The following is a 21280-nucleotide window of genomic DNA, read 5'->3' on the forward strand; positions in this document are numbered from 1 at the left end:
TATACTTGAAAATCTAGGGACCATGTTGCATTAATAACACTAGAACACTAGAACATATGAACACTATGAACATATAATAACACATGAACACTAGAACATGTTCATGAAAGAGTTAAATAGAAAAACAGGCAGTTATTCATAAATCAGAGAAGGAATCATCATATCATATCAATCAGAGACAAAAGTAGTTCAAGCCGCCCAATGAAGCTGATGTCTGTATACTACAAAAATCGACCTTACCTAAAAATATATTATATTACTATCGACTTTTGCTTTGTTTGGTCAGCTATATAACGCATCAAATTTAGAACGTTACCAACTGAAATTAATGAACCAAGTGAAATAATAAAGTTAGGGTGGGTTGTGTTGGAATCAGGTTAAATTGGGTTGGATTCGTGTTTGGTTGGGTTATATTCCATCATCAGTGCAATGGCATTAGTCGTTTATCCAGAACGTAAGGAAATTCTATGTTATAATATCCTAATATTTCCAAAATCCTGTTCTTCTATTCCTCCCTATTCGTTATTTCATCACACTTCTTTTCCAAAATAAGCAAATCTTCGAGATACTTTAATTTTTTTTGGTGTGTCATTTATGCTGAAATAAAATTTAAACTCTTTCATTCACTGTCATGTAGAGACCATCACCTATCTAGTTAGTGGGCCACACCACGCATATAACTCACCACGATATGAGTTATATGAGATGAAAAGTATCAACAGCTATTTTGTAAAGTCCTTGCAGGTTTTCAAACTTCATTATTTAGCAGTTTTATATAATTGAAAATATATAGTTTAAAATCAACATCTCATTTTGATTTTCATAGATGTTCTTTTCTGCCAAAGAATTTTTTCGTCAGTATTAATATCCATTCCTGTAACGTGTAAGAATTCAAACCTTAATTGTATTCTGTCCATCACTTTAGATACGTAGTTAGCATGACTTAATCTCCTAACTCCCCTACTTTGGATAGTCTTGCTATAAGTACTTGACTCATACATCATCGATGCTCGGCTCTGTCTTCTCTTACTGTCGTAGCCAAGGCGATAGTATTTTACAGTTGATCTTGATTCTGTTCATGTAGAGTGATGTTAATCAGGAACATACGATAAATAGTTCTTTTATTTGCCATCGCGGCCCATTTTGAGCACGTCGGCCCATTAAAATGGTAATACACAGTGCGTTTGTGAAAAGTTTGTTCCTGTGATGTACGGCTGATATAATACCACACCATGGCACTGCATATGGAAACGTGGGAAATAGAATTGAAAAGTTTGCTAAATTCTATACAGATCACATTATAAGATGGTGGGGGTTTCGGCAAATCACTTCGTATCGACTAATGGGCGAGGGAATATACATCCTCATGGTCCTAAGACTACTAGGTAGGTACTTCTTGTACGATAAAAGATTTCAGCGTAGAATGTTGTGGTGTTCAGGACTATAACAACTCTTTAATGATAGGAGGTGAGACGTTTAAGCTTTTAGCACATATATTTGTCAACGAAACAATGTCAGGTGGCCAAAGTGCGCGAGAAGACATCCTTTTTGGTTATGTTGCAAATTAAAAGATTTAAAAGATTTTTGAGTTGAAGAGATTAATTGCTAACCTGAGATAATCTTTGAATGTGTAGACAAAGGAAGCAAACCCCAATCCAATTCCTTGACGACACTGTTCATTAAGATAAAGACATCGTACCTCCAGTTTACTTTTAAACTTTGTCGTCTTAAATACTACTGCCATCACAACTTTAGAACTTTGGAAATTTTGCTGTATTGCGCAAAGATTAAACATAAGCAGTTTTTTACGTTCTATGTAAATTTGCTTACACTGATCATGATTTGTAACATTTCCGGTGAAATCATCTCGTATCTTTCCTAACCAAACGGGTGTCAATTCAAGTCGTTTGATATATCATAAATTTACCCATTGTTTTAATTTTATATAACTTTAATGCACTTGTTCAACTTTCGATCTCCTTTAGGTCATCTTCCTTAATCAATATGTCAGTATTTTTATATATTCATTCGATATTTAAAACTAATGTAGTAATATTCAATTATTTGTAATCCTCCAATAATATAAATTTAATTAAAATTAAATTTACATTTTTATTTAGTTGCCATGTGTAACTGAATTCTTATAAGCGAATGCACTTTTATTGAAATAACATTCAGCGCGCCGTTCCAAAAATGAAACGTATTAAGGTAAAATCAATACGTGGCGTGCTCCGGCACGTTAAATATAGAACGGGGCGAAATGTAGTAGCCCCGTATGAGACACATTTCTAACTTTATATTTGTCCTAATGTGATTTGCATACAAACTTACGTAAGCGTTTAAAATAAAAATCCTTTATTAGATAATAATGGTGAAAATGAAATACTATCGGATTATACTCGAAATATTTTGATTTAAAGAAATTTATAATTGATGTTGAGATAATTTCAACGGATTGTTGGTTTAACCGTGTTTAAAGTTTGGAGTAATGTGATGCTGCATCTCTTCATCACGAGGCATAGCAATAAATTAATTTGGGGTCGGGGTGGCGTCGCGACGCTGGTAGCGAAGAATTACAATGAATGCAAGTTGGCGTTAATTCACGCAATTAGTGGGGCTTAACTCTTTCGAACAAACTCCGAGGGAAGTTTTAATGCTGGTTATTAAAGGAAATTTACGCGGGCCCGCGAACTGAAGAATTATTCCGTTTTCAATTTCGTTAATGTTCGCCGGACAAGCGCCCCATACTAATTGTGTCTCCGATTTCGGGCCGCATTTTTCGGCCGCGACCCAAAATGAAGATTGCGGAAGTTTTCCTAAGTTATGGTTGAGATTTCGTTCCGTCGGTCGTTCTCCTCAGCACTTTCAATGACTGCTTAGTTGAGATCAACTCCAACTCGGGTTAAGTTTTAACTCGCCTCAACCAACAACATTAGAATCAAATATATTTTTAGTTTATAAAGAAGACGTAAAATCTGTCGCTACTAAATCAACTGTTTCGTAAAGAAACCCGATTTATACTTTTGTCGTCGTTGTTCTCGCGCCATTTGTTCGCCGATTTGATACCTTTACTGCATCGAAAGTGCTTTATTAGGAGAAGTGCCTTCGAAGGACGGGGAAAAAGTTTTCACAAATTCGAGGTCGAACCGAAACGTTCCTCGATAAATTCAAAAACTCAAAGATAAACAACCGCGGGAGTAGAAGAGAGGAACCGTTAATCCGGTTCCAGTAACGGTAAACAAAGTTTTCGTGAGACGCAGAAACGATTCCGATATAATTGCAAATGCTTATTGCGACGGCTTATACGGCCGGAACGGACCGCGCGCGCGGCTCAAAAGCAGATTAGAAACTTCTGACTGCGACAAATGAGCTTACGGGAACCTTTTTAGCTAGAAACTTCGCCACTGGCGCCCGAAACTTTTTATTCGCCCGCAAACAGGACGAGAGCAAATAAAAATGTTTGATGTATGACTTTTCGGTGGCTTTCATCTCTCTTTTCGGTGACTTATAAAACAAATTGAAATCAAGAAATATTGACTTTATTAAATTTATAACTTTTTGAGATGTTGTAATGATTTCAATATAACGGGTATGCATATAGATAGCAGAAATTTGCATATTCTGACATTTATAATCAGCAGGAACAATACGTAATCATTAGATAGGGACGACGTCAGTTTAACGGAAACAATGGTGACGGAAGCGGATCGTAAATTATAAAATCATAGGGCGCGTCGATATCGGTCAGGTGCTCGACGTCACTTCCCGCAAAAGGGGTGGGTAAGGCGAAAAGAGGGGTCGGTGCGACTATCGAAGTCGCCCGGTGGTTATATGTTAAGATCAAGTTGGCATTAAGGTGTTCTGACATGGATGATGTACGGCCCGACCCGGTAATAACGTCACGTAAACTATAAGACAAGCTGTGCTTCGAACATCGACAAACGAATAACGGGGTCGCCGCAAAACGAGCGACGACCGAAGACAAAAAAACAGGGAAAAAACGACGCCCGACCTAGACTGTGTTGTCGATATCTTCGGTATTCTGACGTCGCAGAACATTGTGCATTATATATAAGTGTGTTTTGGGGCTCGCACGTTGCCTGATCGTGTGGGTTATTTTCGGGACGCCGATGAAGGATGACAGTTTGGACGTTTTTAGGACACCGTAGCGTGTCACTTTAAACCAAAAAATTTTCAACAAAAACGCGAAACTTTAATATTTTACTAAATGAGTAGATTTAAATTATTAGATCTCTTTACTGTGAGCATCAAAAAGTAAACAGTTGTTACAGTTATAAAGAAGAATATATTTTGTTGAATATTTTATTATTTATTTTAATTTTTTATTTTTAATTATAAATAATATATGACATGGAGATTTTCGAAATTTGATTTTATATATTTTCAAGAATTTGTAGTAATTCAAGTAGTAAGTAAGTAATTCAGCATCCAAATTAAGAAGTCTCTTTCGTGACTTATTTTGCAGTGATGAAACATATTGCTCACACAGATTTATGGTTAGAAATTGCATATGATAATTCATTCCAAACATAAACCCACAAATTGGACAGGTTTTTGTCTTTAAATGCGATTTGAAGTTCTTTATTGGAAGCTAAGTCAAAAAAGTCTTCCTTGTCCTCCCAATACATACGTATTTTTATAATGAACAGATTTCGAGTCTATGTTTTACTTTTGTCAGACACCTTTCCTGATAAGTATTTTCTGAAATTGGTCTGAATATTTTGGAAATCACCGCACTAATTACCTAACTAATCACCGACTTATGATTAGTTGAGCTTCTTTCTTTGAAAGTGTATTTTGAAATGATTTCACGTTTCCACTTTTGAATTGATTCTCCCATAATTTCAGATTCAAAATAGTTGCTTTAATTTGATCTTCAACCTGGAAACAATTTTAATTTGCTCCTTGTAATTTTATATTCAAATCATTGAGGTAATTATAGATATCGGAGGTACGACACTTTGATAAGGAATATTAAATAGCTTAAAGTTTTTGCAAAAACTTTTTCTGAGCGGTGAGGGTCCTGAAATTTATTCTTTATTATTGCTTCGTTGCTTTCAATTTAAGTACTCTTTTAATTCCGTAGGAATTCTTTTGATAACCAATCCTTCAAATCCTCAAAACGTGTAGATTCGTCAAAATCGCCAGGTCGAACTTTTACACGATTACAATACTTTTTATTTTATACACTTTGGGTATGCCAGAACGTAAAAATTCCGGGCTTATATTATGCTATATTGTTACAAAAACTTCTGATGAAAAAAAAATACATTGACTAACTCTTCTTCTTCTTCGATAGCTCCATAGATCGCTATCTATCCCTGGCCTATCTCAATACTTGCCTTTAAGCCTCTCTGTGCTTGGCCTTCCTCCTCCAGTTTCTGGACTCAAACATATCAATGGCGTCTTCGTCCGTCTCGTTCTCTCTTCGTGCAGCCGACCTTCCCCTAGGTCTCGCTCAATCCGTTTTTCTGTTAAGGCATTGCTTCAGCATCCTTCCCTCTTTCATCCTGACCACATGTTCTATCCATTGCACTCTCTTGAAGAATAGTTCCTTGTAGTACCTATAGAATTAATCACTTCGTTTATTTCGCTTTCTTTTCATACGTTAAAAAAGCTATACAAAATGGATGCAAAAAGTAAATAAGGGCATGGAGAGCGTACACAGTAAAAAATAATTACATGGTCCAGTACTAGTAATTTATTGCCATGGATATTCATGTAAAAAGTTACACGTATGTAATAGCAAAATAAATGCATATCTAAACAAGTGCATTTTCCATTTCTCTGTTTGTACTTTTCGTTTGTAATTGATGTAATTTTACTTCTTAACCCAGGTAATGTACACGTATTAACACGTAAAAATGACTATATTTATATGTAAAATTACTTGTGCTATGAATATTGTAGTTCGTCTGCTATGTAATAATTCATTATTCAGCCCTGTACATTTACATAATTTTAAGCTTAAATAAATGTAAAAATTCGAATGTCATTATGGAAGTTCTACATATCCAAATTCGTTTTTTGTCCAAATTATGAAAGTCAATAGTTTTTCCACCATTGTTATAATGTTTTACAGTACAAAAGCATTAAAAAAATAGTGGAAAAAGTGTAAACTTTTACAATTTTAACAGACGGCAAACTTGGAACACAAAAACTTTGTGTACAACCTGTATACGTACTAAAGGGCACCAAACACTAAATGGACAGATTAAAGTGGTTTATTTTTATTATTATAAAAGAGCGCGTATAACGTTCCACGATTCATACGTTATTAGACTGTACTCACTGTACTTGGCACAATGATGTCAACGCGTTGTGCGTAGTTGCAACGCTATTCGGCCGACTGAACGCAGAAAGTGGTGGTGGGGCCATCCCGTTTTTTACATGTTCGTAATAGTAATTTTTAACAATATTACATGATTTCCCAATTTATTAAATACATTTACATTGTTTTACTTGATTTTCCATTTATTTACAGGTTTTTCCTATAGTTTACATTGCTTTGTGTAATTCATATTAAAAAAATGTAATATTTTGTAAATTTACTAATTTCCTGTAATTTTACTTGGTATTAACTGGATTTCGAAAATTACGTTGTTAATTCATGTATTGTTTCATAAGTCAATCTTGTAGTTTATTGTAGTATAATGTATTTTTACATCCATTTTTTACCGTGTAGAACCAGCATAGAAGTTTTGTTTGTCAGCGTTGTTTGTCTTACTGAAACCTGGTTACATTATGCTATGCATTCAGTGGCGCTTTTCCGGCTCGATTAATGTTTTTGCTGTAGTTCTGATTGATTTTCTGGTGTAGAAGCTCTAAGCGATAAATATATTTCAGGGTTGTGTGTTCTTCGCTACTTGTACTTTTTATTATTTATCTCTTTTGCCAATTTTCTTTGATTGTTACAATCTATAGAATCTATAGAGATCCTGGTTATATCTAGTTCTCCATATATTATTCTCATATATTGGCAAGCATACAATCCATCTCAGGATCTTGCTCTCAAAGGTATCTGCGATGTTTGCCAGCCGTGAGTTAGCAGCCACTCCTTTATAATTTTGGCCGTATGTTTTGGATCGTTGTTCCCTTGAAGCATCAAGTCACTCATTAGAATCGTTAAAGAATCTATTTTGTTCATTGTTGGGGCAATAAACATCAGATTGGCGACACCTGATGTCGTTATAAAACCTCAGACCATAATCGAGCCTTTACAGTATTTGATAGAGTTAATAACAAACTTCTCATTGAAGGACTCTTATTCTACTTACCCTTACTCATCTTCAACATACCGATGCCTGCCTGATATTTCTGATATTTCGATTGCGATTTGAACTTCACTTGAATGAAATGATTTTAGCATAGTTGTAAGGGAGTTTGTTTATCTTTTTTACGAATGTGAATTTCATGGTTTTATTTCGAAACTTATAGTATAAGAAATAATTTATTGAGTAAAATTTTAGTGGATGCAGTCCTTATTTCAGTGCGATAAAAATGTTTATGCGGTAGGCTGAATTTCTTCCTCTCTGAAAAGCAGTGAATTCGAGACCTTTTTTGTAAACGGGCGCTAACGCGGCGCCTAATTCGTTATCCACAGTCGAATTCGTCGCCATTAAAATATTCCGCCCGCATAATTCGTTTTGCGGTGCGATTCGGCCGCGACGTCATTATTAAATGCATAAATTTCCGGCGAATTAACAAATAAACTCGGTTAGTATTTTAATTGGTGTTTAATTGTATAAATCTAGAGCGAGCGGCGGACAAAGCGTCGGCGGCGTCGCTCGCCGCGCCTCCATTTCCATACCGGCCGAATTTAAAATTTAAAAACACGCCCAATTGAAAAGTAACTCAAGAGGAGAGACGAGCGCGCCGTCGACATTCATATTTAATTGGATAATTTCGTTTGGAATTTTTATCCTAGCCAACCCTTCTGCTGGAAAGGCAGTTTTTTCAAATATTTATAAAATGTAAATATCGCCGGAACAGAAATATCCTTTAAGCCTCTCCAAACAAAAAAAAAAAAGAAAAGAAAGAATACGATATGTAGGGGACTTTCCGTATTACGTCATATTTTGTTCTTAAATTTAGGCCGACTAAAATTAAACATTGCGCAAATTATACAATTCTTTATGTAATCACAATCTAACCTAGACCCCTAGGTAAAAAAAGAAAAAGTGAAATTGTAACATTGCCAGGGCGTGTACTTGCTGAATTTCAATATATAAAGCCAAATCTTTTCAGATAAATCATACCAAAATCAACACTCACAAGAACAACATCTACCAACTAATACTAAAATGGCTTTCAAGGTAATGAATAAAAGTAAACGATAAATTAAAATAATAATTATAAATTGTTCTTAGTTCACCATCTTAGCTGCTTTAATCGCAGTTTCTTCCGCTGGAGTTCTTCCTGCTCCATACCCAGCTCATTATGCCGCCCCAGTATACGCAGCCCCCATAGCTAAAGTAGCAGCTCCAGTATATGCTAAAGCCGTAGCTCCAGAACCATACGATGCTCATCCACAATACAACTTTAATTACGATGTTCATGACGATCATACTGGAGACGTGAAAAGCCAACAAGAAGTTCGTGATGGAGATGTAGTTAAAGGAGCTTACTCTTTCATCGAATCTGATGGATCTAGACGTATTGTTGAATACACTTCCGACCCAGAACACGGATTCAACGCTGTTGTTCAAAGACAAGAAGGTGCCGCTCATCCAACTGGCCCAGCTGCCGCTCCAGCTTACGCTAAAGTAGCCGCTCCAATTTATTCGGCACCAATTGCTAAAGTTGCTGCGCCAGTTTATGCTGCACCTGTAGCTAAAGTAGCTGCTTATCCCGGTTATGCATCCCATGGATATTACCATTAATAGGAAGTTATAGCATAGCATTTGAAATTATGAATGTGTTATTTATTTATTTAATTAGAAATAAAAGTAAATCAATTGCATTACATTTTATTGGTTTTTTTATCAATTTCATTCAGAGAAATTTGTCATTTTTGTATACACAAAGCATATAAAGAAAAAGTATTGTAATCGAGCAAACATGCTTAACTTTTATCGACAATCTTATAAAACCTCACAATCAGTGGTTAATGGGAATTACATAAGAATAGTATCTCAAGCAGTTTCTTTCTGTCACCCCAAGAAGTCGAAAATGATTCTTTTACAAATACGTACAATTCTACTGCGAAAATCGGTTTATTTGTGCATATCGTCGATTATCTGCCTAATACTTCAGTGGCAAAAGTGACAATAAGGGTGTTCTGGCTACATATAAGTCGGTAGATTCGCCTAAAGAACAATTTTAAGCTGTGCTCGCCGGTGCCAATAATGGTTGCTTCCAAAGCTTCGTTGAAATGCCCTGAAGATAACTTCAAGCCTTACTGAGCTCTACGTTAACCATCTCTATAACTTGAGACTTGTTAACAACTCGATCATACCAACAAAATGACGAGACAGTAATTTCTATTTTAATGGTAGTAAGTTTCAATGACAGTAATTTTCCAAATCCCTTTGGAAAATCCTTACCCCGCTTGATGTAGCCAGAATGTAATCAAAGCGGGATATACAAGAGGCCTAAATGATGATAAATGGAATGTATATGTCCTAGATGTCAATTACAAATAATTAAAATTGAATTTTATCAAAAATCAATTTTCTGTTGAAATTCGTAATTATTAAATTTGTTAACTTTACGCTTATTATTGTTGGAAGGGTTTGTCATTAAAGTTGATTTGATTACGAATACAAGAACGCATGAAACTACACATTTAGCAAATTAATAAAAAACTTTATAAACCTTTTTGATGTCCATTACAATCAGTAAGTTAAAAAAGTGAATCATTTTACTTTTGTAATTATAAGCTTTATTAAAATTACTACAGATTAACTATGTAGACTAATTGTTTACACAGAGAAGATCATAAAATATTTAATCTTGTTTTAATGCTACGAGAACAAATTTTTAATTTCCTTTAATCTGACTACATTTTTTTATACCTTAAGCTTAAACATCAATTGTTAGTAGTTGGTATCAGAAAGCACAAAACAGTATTTTAAAAAATCAATAATAATTGAGTAATAAAATATCGTAATAAGAAGTATTTTAAAATAATTTAATGGAATTCGACGCATTCAAAGTTTACAATAAAACTTTAAAGAGATCGTATCTCAAGAACTAATGGAGATATAGTGTACTGAATAGCATTTTAAAGCTAATTTAATGCAGTTTTAATACATCAAATATAAATATTAGATTTTAATCTGGTTACCATAAATTACTGCTTTATAAATTTACATATAGAAATATGCTTATTGTTGTATTTTCAGTTTTAATGATTAAATTAAATAATATCATTAAGTTTTTTATTGATATTAATCAATGATATAATTACACAATTCATTACGAAAGTACAACCTAAAATAAATTTAGAGCGTAAAATGTTGCATCACTAAGGCGTGTACTCGCTGAATTTGAATATATAAACCCAATCCTTCCCAACTACAACATACACAAACCGACACTCACCCGAACAACATCAACGAACATATCATAAAATGGCTTTTAAGGTAATAACTTAAAATACAAATGAACAAATTAGAACATATTCATTTCAAAAATCAAAACAATTCTATTCGCAGTTCACCATTTTAGCTGCTTTAATCGCAGTCTCTTCGGCTGGAGTTCTTCCTGCTGCGTACCCAGCTCATTATGGTGCTCCAGTTTACGCCGCCCCAATAGCTAAAGTAGCAGCACCAGTATACGCTAAAGCTGTAGCTCCAGAACCATACGATGCTCATCCACAATACAATTTCAACTATGATGTTCATGATGCCCACACTGGAGATGTTAAAAGCCAACAAGAAGTTCGCGATGGTGATGTAGTTAAAGGAGCTTATTCTTTCATCGAATCTGATGGATCTAGACGTGTTGTTGAATATACTTCCGATCCAGAACACGGATTCAACGCTGTTGTTCAGAGACAAGAAGGGGCTGCCCATCCAACTGGTCCAGCTGCTGCTCCAGCTTATGCTAAAGTAGCCGCTCCAATTTATTCTGCACCAATTGCTAAAGTTGCTGCCCCAGTTTATGCTGCACCTGTAGCTAAAGTAGCTGCTTATCCCGGTTATGCATCCCACGGATACTACCATTAATAGGAAGTTATAGTATAGCATTTGAAATTATGAATTTGTTATTTATTTATTTAATTAGAAATAAAAATAAATCAATTGCATTATATTTTATTGGTTTTTTATCAATTCCATTCACATAAACTCATGTGGGATAGATGTGTATTTTTATATGGCACGTATACATTAATATTATTGTTTAACTTATAGTTCCATTTTATAAATGATAAAAAATGATTCTTTTCATACAAATGCATACAATTCTACTATGAAAAATGGATTATTTGTACATAAGATTTAACTTAAAATAAAGCCACCTTATTCGCTCAAAAGCCACAAATACAGACGATAACAACAATCTCTGCTGATTGGTCCAGCATTTCCAACACAGCCAATCGGGCTAATTAGTAGCTATTAAATTTGTCGTGAGTCTTATTAATTAATTGTGATAAACAGGGTAAGAGTTTAGCATAAAATAGAGCAATGATCAGCCTAGAGTTAGCTGATCATTGATTATCGATTTACATTTGATGAGATAGATACATATAATCATGTAATACTTTAGTGGAAAAAGTAACAATGAGGAATCATATAAGTTGACAGGATCGTTACAAGAACAGTCTTAAGCCCTGGTCGCCGGTGCCAATAATGGTTGCTTCAAAAGCTTCGTTAAAATACCCTGGAGATAATAATAAGACTCATTACTAGACTCTATGACAACCACCTCTATAACATGAGACTTGTTAACAACTCTATAACATCAAGAAAGTTGAGAGATAGTAATTCCTATTTCAATGTCCTGCTCTATATAACTTAAGATTTACGTACATCAGAGATAAATGGCCGAACATTAATTGAACCTGGGGTACGTTTCTGAGTTGCCCTTTGGAAAATCCTTATCCTGCTTAATATAACCGGAATTTAATCAAACCGCGATATACAAGAGGCCTAAATGATGATAAATACAACGTCCGCAACCTAGATGTCAATTACGAATAATTAAAACTGAATTTTATCAAAAATCAATTTTCTATTGAGATCAGTAATTATTAAATTTGCCAACTTTACGCTTGTTATTGTTGGACAGAGATGTCATTAAAGCTGATTTTTATTACGAATACAAGAACGCATAAAACTACACATCTAAATTAATAAAAAAAATTTATAAACCTTTTTGATGTCCATTACAATCAGTATGTGAAAAAGAGAACCATTTTACTTTTGTAATTAAAAGCTTTATTGATTACTACAAATTAACTATGTAGATTAATTGCTTGCACAGAGAAGATAATAAAATATTTAATCTTGTTTTAATGCCACGAGAACAAATTTTTAATTTCCTCTAAGTTGACCACATTTTTCGTATAACTTAAGCTTAAACATGAATAATTAGTATCAGAAAGGACAAAACAATATTTTAAAAAACAAATAATAATTGAGTAATAAAATATCGCAATAAGAAGTATTTCAAAACAATATAATGGATATGTACAGTTTTATAATAAAACTTTAAAAAGATCGTATCTCAAGAACTAATGGAGATATAGTACTATATATCATTTTAAAGGTAATTTAATGTAGTTTTAATTCATGAAATATAAATATTAGATTTTGATCTGGTTACCATAAATTACTACTTTATAAATTTACAAATAGAAATATGCTTATTAGTTTATTTTCAAATCTATTAATTAAATTAAATAACAATCTCATTAAATTTTTTAATGATATTAATCAATGATATAATTACACAATTCATTACGAAAGTACAACCTTAAATAAATTTAGAGCGTAAACTGTTGCATCACCAAGGCGTGTGCTCGCTGAATTTGAATATATAAACCCAATCCTTCCCAACTACATCATACACAAACCGACACTCACCCGAACAACAGCAACGAACATTTCATAAAATGGCTTTTAAGGTAATAACTTAATACACATCAGCAAATGATAACATATTTATTTCAAAAATCAAAACAATTCTATTTGCAGTTCACCATTTTAGCTGCTTTAATCGCAGTGTCTTCCGCCGGAGTTCTTCCTGGTGCGTACCCAGCTCATTATGCTGCCCCAGTTTACGCCGCCCCAATAGCTAAAGTAGCAGCACCAGTATACGCTAAAGCTGTAGCTCCAGAACCATACGATGCTCATCCACAATACAATTTCAACTATGATGTTCATGATGCCCACACTGGAGATGTTAAAAGCCAACAAGAAGTTCGCGATGGTGATGTAGTTAAAGGAGCTTACTCTTTCATCGAGTCTGACGGATCTAGACGTGTTGTTGAATACACTTCTGACCCACACAACGGATTCAACGCTGTTGTCCGTAGAGAAGAAGGTGCTGCCCATCCTACTGGTCCAGCTGCCGCTCCAGCTTATGCTAAAGTAGCAGCACCAGTTTATGCTAAAGTTGCTGCTCCAGTCTATGCTGCCCCCATTGCTAAAGTTGCTGCTTACCCCGGTTATGCATCCCATGGATATTACCATTAATAAGATCGTAGTATAGAATTTGATATTGTGAATTATTATTATTTATTTAATAAATATTAAAAATAAATTTATTGCGTTATAAATTACCAATACAAGCCCAGCAAAAGATTATTCTCAAAAGTTCATCTAGTTCAATTGCTATCGGGATGCAATGATTTTATAGAAAATTTAATAATTTTCAGTTTGATATTTCGGCACAATTTCATTTGCTCACTTGAAATCAAATCACGTAATTGGTACCAATTTCATCTATCAGTGCATATTACTTTACTAATTTAAGGATTTCCTTGGATTTCTGGTGCTGCGTATAAGCGAATGAATTATTCCCACTGGAGTTGGGATGGAAAAGCATTGAAAAGTTCGTAAACAGGCGAAATTCAAAGTATTTAGTTATTTCAAATTCTTTATGAATGCAATATATTATCACCATGGCGTCACAGTCTTTATATTCAAATGATATTTGATATCTACAACGATGTTTCTATGTCAGATGTAATACATAAAGGTCTCGGTGATTTTTGGAGTTGCATTCAACCTGCTGAATGTTTGTCCAATAAACAACATTATTTAGCATCAGCTATTACTATAAGTGTTGAAAAATAAATCTCTTCGCTTCAGATTACCTCATGGTTTGGATGAGGTCAAAAGCTCATCAGAGCATTTCACGTGAAAGACTGAAACGAATGAACGGACAGATTGAGTTCGGGAATCAGTCGCACTTAACTTTGGGGGTCCCTCAAGTAGCCTATTACCCGATTCCTAACCAACCATGAACGATTCACAAAATGTGTTTACATTATTGGAACAGCTGATAGCACAGGGCGACAGTACACCAAAATACCTTCTTTTTCTACTGAAAAAGATTACGATAGGCGAGACTTTAACTGCTTACGGGACTCGAGCCCATAGAATGGGCATGAAACCCTAGTTGTCGTCAGAATGTTCATTGTTAAGAAAATTTTAAAATGAAATCTACACATGAAATGGAATCGATGGCGAACTTCAACGGAAATGTTTCAAAAGTATATAGAGCTTCCTTTAGTTTCATAAGATCGTGGACTTGCGAATGTCCATTATGTCCATAATTATTGGAAGAAGAAATGGTGTCTACACTTTTTACTGTTCATTCAGACAGAAAATATGTCAATCTGAATACGAAGTAAATATCAGCACTAAAAAAAATTATCGACTTAACACTGTTCGAATCGTTTTAATTATTTAATAGTTTATTTCAATGTAGTTTCATTATAGTGATATAAATTTAAAATATTTCATTTAATTTAAAAGCATTCAAAATTTAAAAAATCAATAGGTATAATAATATTTTAGCGAGAAATGTTTAGTCGAACTGATATTCGTTGCTAAACTATTTATTTGATAACTATCGATTTTAATAAAATTTCTTAGTATATCATTTCAAGTTAGATATTATTTTAGGTATTGAAAATACCAACATAACGTTATATTTTTTGTTACCCAATTTTGAAACAATCACACAATTTTTTATGTAAGTATACATTCTAGCCTAGACCCCTTAAATAAAGAAAGAAAAAGTAAGATTAGAGTGTCTACCTTGGGAGGAGAGGGGCGTGTACTCGCCGAATTTGGATATATAATCCCAAACCTTCACAGTTAAATCATTCTCAAACCAACAACCACGAGAACAACATCAATCACCTTCCAATAAAATGGCTTTCAAGGTAACAAATTGAAATTTCAACGAATCATGTATTTACCAAACATATTATATTTTCAGTTCACCATATTAGCTGCTTTAATTGCAGTCTCTTCCGCCGGAGTTCTCCCAGCTGCATACCCAGCTCATTATGCCGCCCCAGTTTACGCAGCCCCCATAGCCAAAGTAGCAGCACCAGTATATGCTAAAGCCGTAGCTCCAGAACCATACGATGCTCATCCACAATACAACTTCAATTACGATGTTCATGACGATCATACTGGAGATGTGAAAAGCCAACAAGAAGTTCGTGATGGAGATGTTGTTAAAGGATCTTACTCTTTCATCGAATCTGATGGTGCTAGACGTGTTGTTGAGTACACTTCTGACCCCGAACACGGATTCAACGCTGTAGTCCACAGGGAAGAAGGAGCTGCTCACCCAACTGGACCCGCAGCCGCTCCAGCTTATGGTAAAGTAGCAGCACCAGTTTATGCTAAAGTTGCTGCTCCAGTCTATGCTGCTCCCGTAGCTAAAGTTGCTGCTTATCCCGGATATTCATCTCATGGTTATTATCATTAATAAGATTGTAGTCTAAAATTTGAATTCGTAAATGTGTTATTTATTTATTTAATTAATAAAAATAAATTTGTTGCATTATATTTCGGTCGTTTCAATTCTATTCAAGTTAAGATAATATAATATCATTGAAGAAATACATAATCGTCTTCAAATGATGAAAATAAAAGTATTAAAGTGCTAATAAATAGTTTCATGAACGAAGAAGTAGTGTTCTAAGAAATATCTGTATTGGTGAAGTAGCGAAATTACGACTTACGCTTCAAAGCACGTATTGACAAAATGGATGAGGAATAGTACACCAGATCCAGCAGTACCCTGTTTGCTGAGAAAGATCTGAATGAGGTTACGCCTAAGATTGTGCTAACAAGTGTGTTGGAAAACAAAGAAACCTTACTTTTAATCAATGCTTCAATATCTTTCATACTCTTGGAAACTCTCAGTCGTGTTACTGATAGAAAAGTCGAGGATCGATCTGGATCTTAGACAGAAATAGTTGAGAAGAGACTGATTAATGAAGGCTTTTTTAGCAAAGGCAAATTGACCATGGCCAAAGGCATGGAGAAAAGTGCAAGGCGTTGTAGAAAAAATTACAGAAGTAATACTTATATAGCCAAGAATGATGACTGAATGTATACTTAAATATTGAGAACGCGTTTAACTCTGCTTCGTGAGAGGTGATTATTCTAGAGTTGGGAAAAGTGAGGGTGATTTGCTATATCCCATGCTGAGATACCTGGGCGTCTATCTCAATAATGGTACGAAAATCACGTCATATGTTAGAGATACAACCGAAACAGCAACTAAAATGACCAACAATCTCCTTAGAGTAAGATGCTAATGCGGTCCTTATATAAGCGGAAGTAATCTTCTGGCATTTCAATCTAATCAACGATAAAATAATCGCTTTCTAGAAATACGCTTAGTTTCCTCAAAAGTAAACTTGTTGTAAGCGTCACATCAGCACACTTTAGAATATTAAGGAATACTGTTAAGACAATTACTGGCAATGAAGGGAAAAAAGAAGGAGATTAACGAGTGTTTATAGGAAGGTGGCAAATGAGATGAAATGAATCGACAGGATAGACAAAGTTTCTTATACCAAACGTGAATTACTTCACAACGCAAGGTTTGAGTGGTAATGTAAGGTAAATTCAGTGTGTTTTTCATTTAAACTTTGCGATTATCATCAAAGATTTATTATTAATATTGAAGTCAATTGCTTATTTAATCGTTTTATATTGAATAATTATTATTTTATATTTAACGTTGAAAATGTCAGTGTTAAGTTACCTTTGTAATAATTAAAATTGTTAAACAACTAGTGTAACACGTTAAAATTGATGTATTCAATAAAATATTTAATAAATATTTTCAATGTTAATACAGAAAATACTGTATTTTGTTAGTTTAAACTGATAATCGAATATAAAATACCTTGAAAGAGAATTTATAAAAACTATTTTATAAAAACGATTTTTTTGATTTTGGATAGGTTATAATACTTTCAAGAAATGTTTATAAAAAAAATAAATGAATGCAATTAATTTTATTCATAAAATAATCAAATAAATAATACTCAAAACATACTAAATAAGAAATATAAAATATTCAGGTAATTAATGATAATATCCTCTAGATGTGTAACTTGGATATGCAGCTACTTTAGCAACTGGAACTGGTGCGGCTTTAGCTGCATAGACAGGGGCAGCAACTTTGGCGATTGGAGCTGCATAGACTGGAGCACTAATTTTGGCAACCGGAGCACCATAAACTGGAGCTGCAACTTTGGCAATTGGAGCAGCATAAACCGGAGCTGCAACTTTGGCAAATGGAGCAGCTACTTTAGCATAAGCTGGAGCAGCAGCAGGGCCAGTTGGATGAGCAGCACCTTCTTCTCTGCGGACAACAGCGTTAAATCCGTGTTCCGGGTCAGAGGTATATTCAACAACACGTCTTGCTCCATCAGATTCGATGAAAGAATAGAATCCTTTTACTACGTCCCCATCGCGTTCCTCCTGTTGGCTTTTAACGTCCCCGGTGTGTTCGTCGTGAATGTCATAATTGAAACTGTAATGAGGATGAGGATCGTATGGTTCTGGAGCAACAGTTTTAGAATAAACAGGTGCTACTACTTTGGCTACAGGTGCAGAATATACCGGTGCGGGATAAGGACTATGATAAGGGGCGGGATATGCAACTGGAACATTTCCAGCGGCACAGACGGCGATGAAAACAGCCAAAATTACGATCTAGAAAAAATTTATATATAATTCAATTAATTAGAGATATATTTAAAATATAGTTTAATACCTTAATAGCCATGTTTAATTGTTGTTATGAATTTGAACTGTAAAGATGTTGTTCGTTAAAACTTAGCGAATTGACTATGAATTGCATTCGGCGATTTCGGTTTATATATCATTTCTACCTCCCTATTAATTATCGTTGGACAATGTTAATAATTTGCGTAATACCTTTCTTTTTCACCTAAGGGTCTAGGTTAGGCTCTTACATGAAGTATCTATTGTGCAAGTACGTTACTCTACGCGGTGTTCTAAATATTGTTGAATTACGCAACTGTAATTCCACATTTCTCTATGGCTATGTCATTCAAATTCTATAAAAAAAATCGTTAATAATAACCGGGTAATCAAATGAGTTCCGTTCAATAAAAGATATTGACAGTTATCTTAATTAACACATTATCTCATAATTGTAGATCTTATTAGGTGGTTACAAAATATTTTTAATTTTGTTATAAAAGAATTTCGAAACTAAAATTTTATTACAAGAAGCATTGATATAAAAAGGTGCCTTATTTATTATTAAACTTCGTAAAGTAATTACGATAATTAAAACATTTTAGCACAACAATTAAATAATTTTATAATAAAATTAGTAAAAGAGTAAAAAACAGATTTAGTAATAAATCTTGCAATGCTTATTCACTAATGAATATTTGCGATCACATTTTCCATTTCTTCTTTATTCCTCGTAGTCGTCATTATCGTACATTTCGGAGCCAGGACATCTTATTCCTCAATTATTAATTGGAGATAATTGTATTTGTCATGTAGCAGAACATGTCCCAAACATGCAGTTTTTCTCTTTTTAATTGTGATAAATAGTTTGCGTTCTTTGTTTATTCGAGTTAGTATTTTTTCATTTGTTACTTTGGCACTCCAAGGGATTTTTATTATTATGAAGTATGTCCCCATTTTGAATCCTTCCACTTTATTTAAATACGTTATATTTACGTAATATTTCATACACCTCAATTTGAAGTTTATGTTGTCTCTCTCAAGAATTTTTGAAATGCCTGCTTAACTTCTTCTATCCGGATTAATTTCGTTGTCCAATGTCCAATTTTTAGACAGATGTCTCCAGGTATTTCAATTTGTCTACCCTTTCTATGTCACTGACTGTTAGTTCGGCATTTTCGAATGCTCCTTGGAAGGTTCCTTGTTATTATCATGAATTTAGTCTTCTTATTGTTCATATTCATGCCCATTCATCTGTTGCCAGCAATCAAGAACGTATCATCGGCGTATCGGATGTTGTTAATCCAAACACCATTAACTTTAATACCAATCTCAGCATCATCAAGTGCTTCTCGAAATACTACCTCTGTGTAGAGATTAAACAAGACAGAACGTATTTGTGGCATACTACCCTTCTGATCGGAATGCTGTTAGAAAGATTATTGTCGAATTACAGTCTGACACAGTCCTTCTCGTCTATGTTTAAGTTCTTGACAATCTGCATGAGTTTGCCATGTTATACTTGGTCAAATGCGTTTTCCTAGTACAGGAAGCAGAAGCTAATGTCTTTTGAACCAACACGTTAACGGCCTTATCGCTTTTCTTATGCCTATTCTCTGTATGAAGCCAAACTGGGAATCACCATGTTCCTTCCACATTTTTTATATATACGTTGATGAATTATTTTAAGGAAGATTTTTAGGGTATGATTCATAAGGTTAATAATTTGATATTGTTCACAAGTTCAGGCCCTGTTTACATTAGGTAGTATGATAAAGATAGATTCTAACAATTATTAGTAACCAATATCATAAATTATGTTACATATTTGACATAAAGTGACAATTCTACTTTCATCTACAAGTTTCAAAATTTCTCATGAAATTTCATCCGAGCTTGATGTTTTATGATTTTTCGAGTTTTAGATTGCTTGTTTTATCTTCTCCCTAGACATAGCATGACATATCATGCATTCGTTGTTTTCAAACCTCCTTGTGAGCTTGTTTCCGAATAGTTTTTCAATGCATTTTTCCCAAACTTTGATTTTCTGTTGAGTATCAAAAACTTCCAAGATAATTAAGAGAAACGAAACGGATGCGAATATTAAAAAATATACATATCTGTTTTCATATTGCCTGTTAGGCTTTCACTGAACTTGGTATTCAAATCAAAAAAGATTTTTGAAAAGAACTGTTTTAGGTTCAGGTATTTATATAGAAAAAGAAATAAATAAATAAAAGGTAAATATATAAAATATAATGATAATAGAGTCTATAATCACAAAAGAATTACATTTATAGTCCAAAAGTTAAAAAAAAAATACAAATGCATCTTCTGTGTCGTCATTGTTGATGCAGACAACAATGAAATTATAACATCTTAATTACTCAAGAGTAAGTTATTATCTCTTATTATTAGAAGAAAAATGTTTAAAAGAAAAACAAAAATATAATGCAATACATTCTTTTATTTCAAAATAAATAAATAACATTCACAATTTCAAATTCTACACTATAATTTTATTAATGGTAATATCCATGGGATGCATAACCGGGATAAGCAGCTACTTTAGCTACAGGTGCAGCATAAACTGGAGCAGCAACTTTAGCAATTGGAGCAGCATAAACTGGAGCGGCTACTTTAGCATAAGCTGGAGCAGCAGCGGGACCAGTTGGATGAGCAGCGCCTTCTTGTCTTTGAACAACAGCGTTGAATCCGTGTTCTGGGTCGGAAGTGTACTCAACAACACGTCTAGCACCATCAGATTCAATGAAAGAATAAGCTCCTTTTACTACATCTCCATCACGAACTTCTTGTTGGCTTTTCACGTCTCCAGTATGATCGTCATGAACATCGTAATTAAAGTTGTATTGTGGGTGAGCATCGTATGGTTCGGGAGCTACGGCTTTAGCATATACTGGAGCTGCTACTTTGGCTATGGGGGCTGCGTAAACTGGGGCTGCATAATGAGCTGGATATGCAGCAGGAACAACTCCAGCGGAAGAAACTGCGATTAAAGCAGCTAAGATGGTGAACTAAAAGTAATTTATAATTATTTCTTAGTTTAGTTTATTTTTATTTGTTACCTTGAAAGCCAT

At 34.1% G+C, this 21280-nt stretch overlaps 6 protein-coding genes across 6 annotated transcripts; 4 read left to right on the plus strand and 2 right to left on the minus strand.

The window, feature by feature from the left end:
• The first annotated feature begins 8279 nt into the window (after positions 1 to 8279).
• On the plus strand, positions 8280 to 8986 carry LOC111417375 (cuticle protein 7-like). The gene is made up of 2 exons (XM_023049631.2): positions 8280 to 8336; positions 8391 to 8986. The coding sequence occupies exons 1-2, from the start codon at positions 8325 to 8327 to the stop codon at positions 8901 to 8903; spliced, it is 525 nt and encodes a 174-aa protein (XP_022905399.1). The 5' UTR covers positions 8280 to 8324; the 3' UTR covers positions 8904 to 8986.
• A 1590-nt stretch (positions 8987 to 10576) lies between these two features.
• Positions 10577 to 11204, plus strand: LOC111417374 (cuticle protein 7-like). Its single transcript, XM_023049630.2, has 2 exons — positions 10577 to 10607; positions 10680 to 11204. The coding sequence occupies exons 1-2, from the start codon at positions 10596 to 10598 to the stop codon at positions 11190 to 11192; spliced, it is 525 nt and encodes a 174-aa protein (XP_022905398.2). The 5' UTR covers positions 10577 to 10595; the 3' UTR covers positions 11193 to 11204.
• Positions 11205 to 13065: 1861 nt separating this feature from the next.
• LOC111417338 (cuticle protein 7-like) lies at positions 13066 to 13731 on the plus strand. Its single transcript, XM_023049585.2, has 2 exons — positions 13066 to 13093; positions 13164 to 13731. The coding sequence occupies exons 1-2, from the start codon at positions 13082 to 13084 to the stop codon at positions 13662 to 13664; spliced, it is 513 nt and encodes a 170-aa protein (XP_022905353.1). The 5' UTR covers positions 13066 to 13081; the 3' UTR covers positions 13665 to 13731.
• A 1659-nt stretch (positions 13732 to 15390) lies between these two features.
• Positions 15391 to 15943, plus strand: LOC111417339 (cuticle protein 7-like). The gene has a single exon (XM_023049586.2). It carries the CDS (start codon positions 15391 to 15393, stop codon positions 15919 to 15921), a length of 531 nt encoding a protein of 176 aa, XP_022905354.1. The 3' UTR covers positions 15922 to 15943.
• A 1594-nt stretch (positions 15944 to 17537) lies between these two features.
• LOC111417340 (cuticle protein 7-like) lies at positions 17538 to 18243 on the minus strand. The gene is made up of 2 exons (XM_023049587.2): positions 18232 to 18243; positions 17538 to 18170 (listed from the first exon to the last, which is right to left on the minus strand). The coding sequence occupies exons 1-2, from the start codon at positions 18241 to 18243 to the stop codon at positions 17538 to 17540; spliced, it is 645 nt and encodes a 214-aa protein (XP_022905355.2).
• Positions 18244 to 20704: 2461 nt separating this feature from the next.
• LOC111417384 (cuticle protein 7-like) lies at positions 20705 to 21280 on the minus strand. The gene is made up of 2 exons (XM_023049640.2): positions 21269 to 21280; positions 20705 to 21217 (listed from the first exon to the last, which is right to left on the minus strand). The coding sequence occupies exons 1-2, from the start codon at positions 21278 to 21280 to the stop codon at positions 20705 to 20707; spliced, it is 525 nt and encodes a 174-aa protein (XP_022905408.2).

This window comes from Onthophagus taurus, chromosome 1, assembly GCF_036711975.1.
Source record: "Onthophagus taurus isolate NC chromosome 1, IU_Otau_3.0, whole genome shotgun sequence".
NCBI classification, from domain to species: domain Eukaryota; kingdom Metazoa; phylum Arthropoda; class Insecta; order Coleoptera; family Scarabaeidae; genus Onthophagus; species Onthophagus taurus.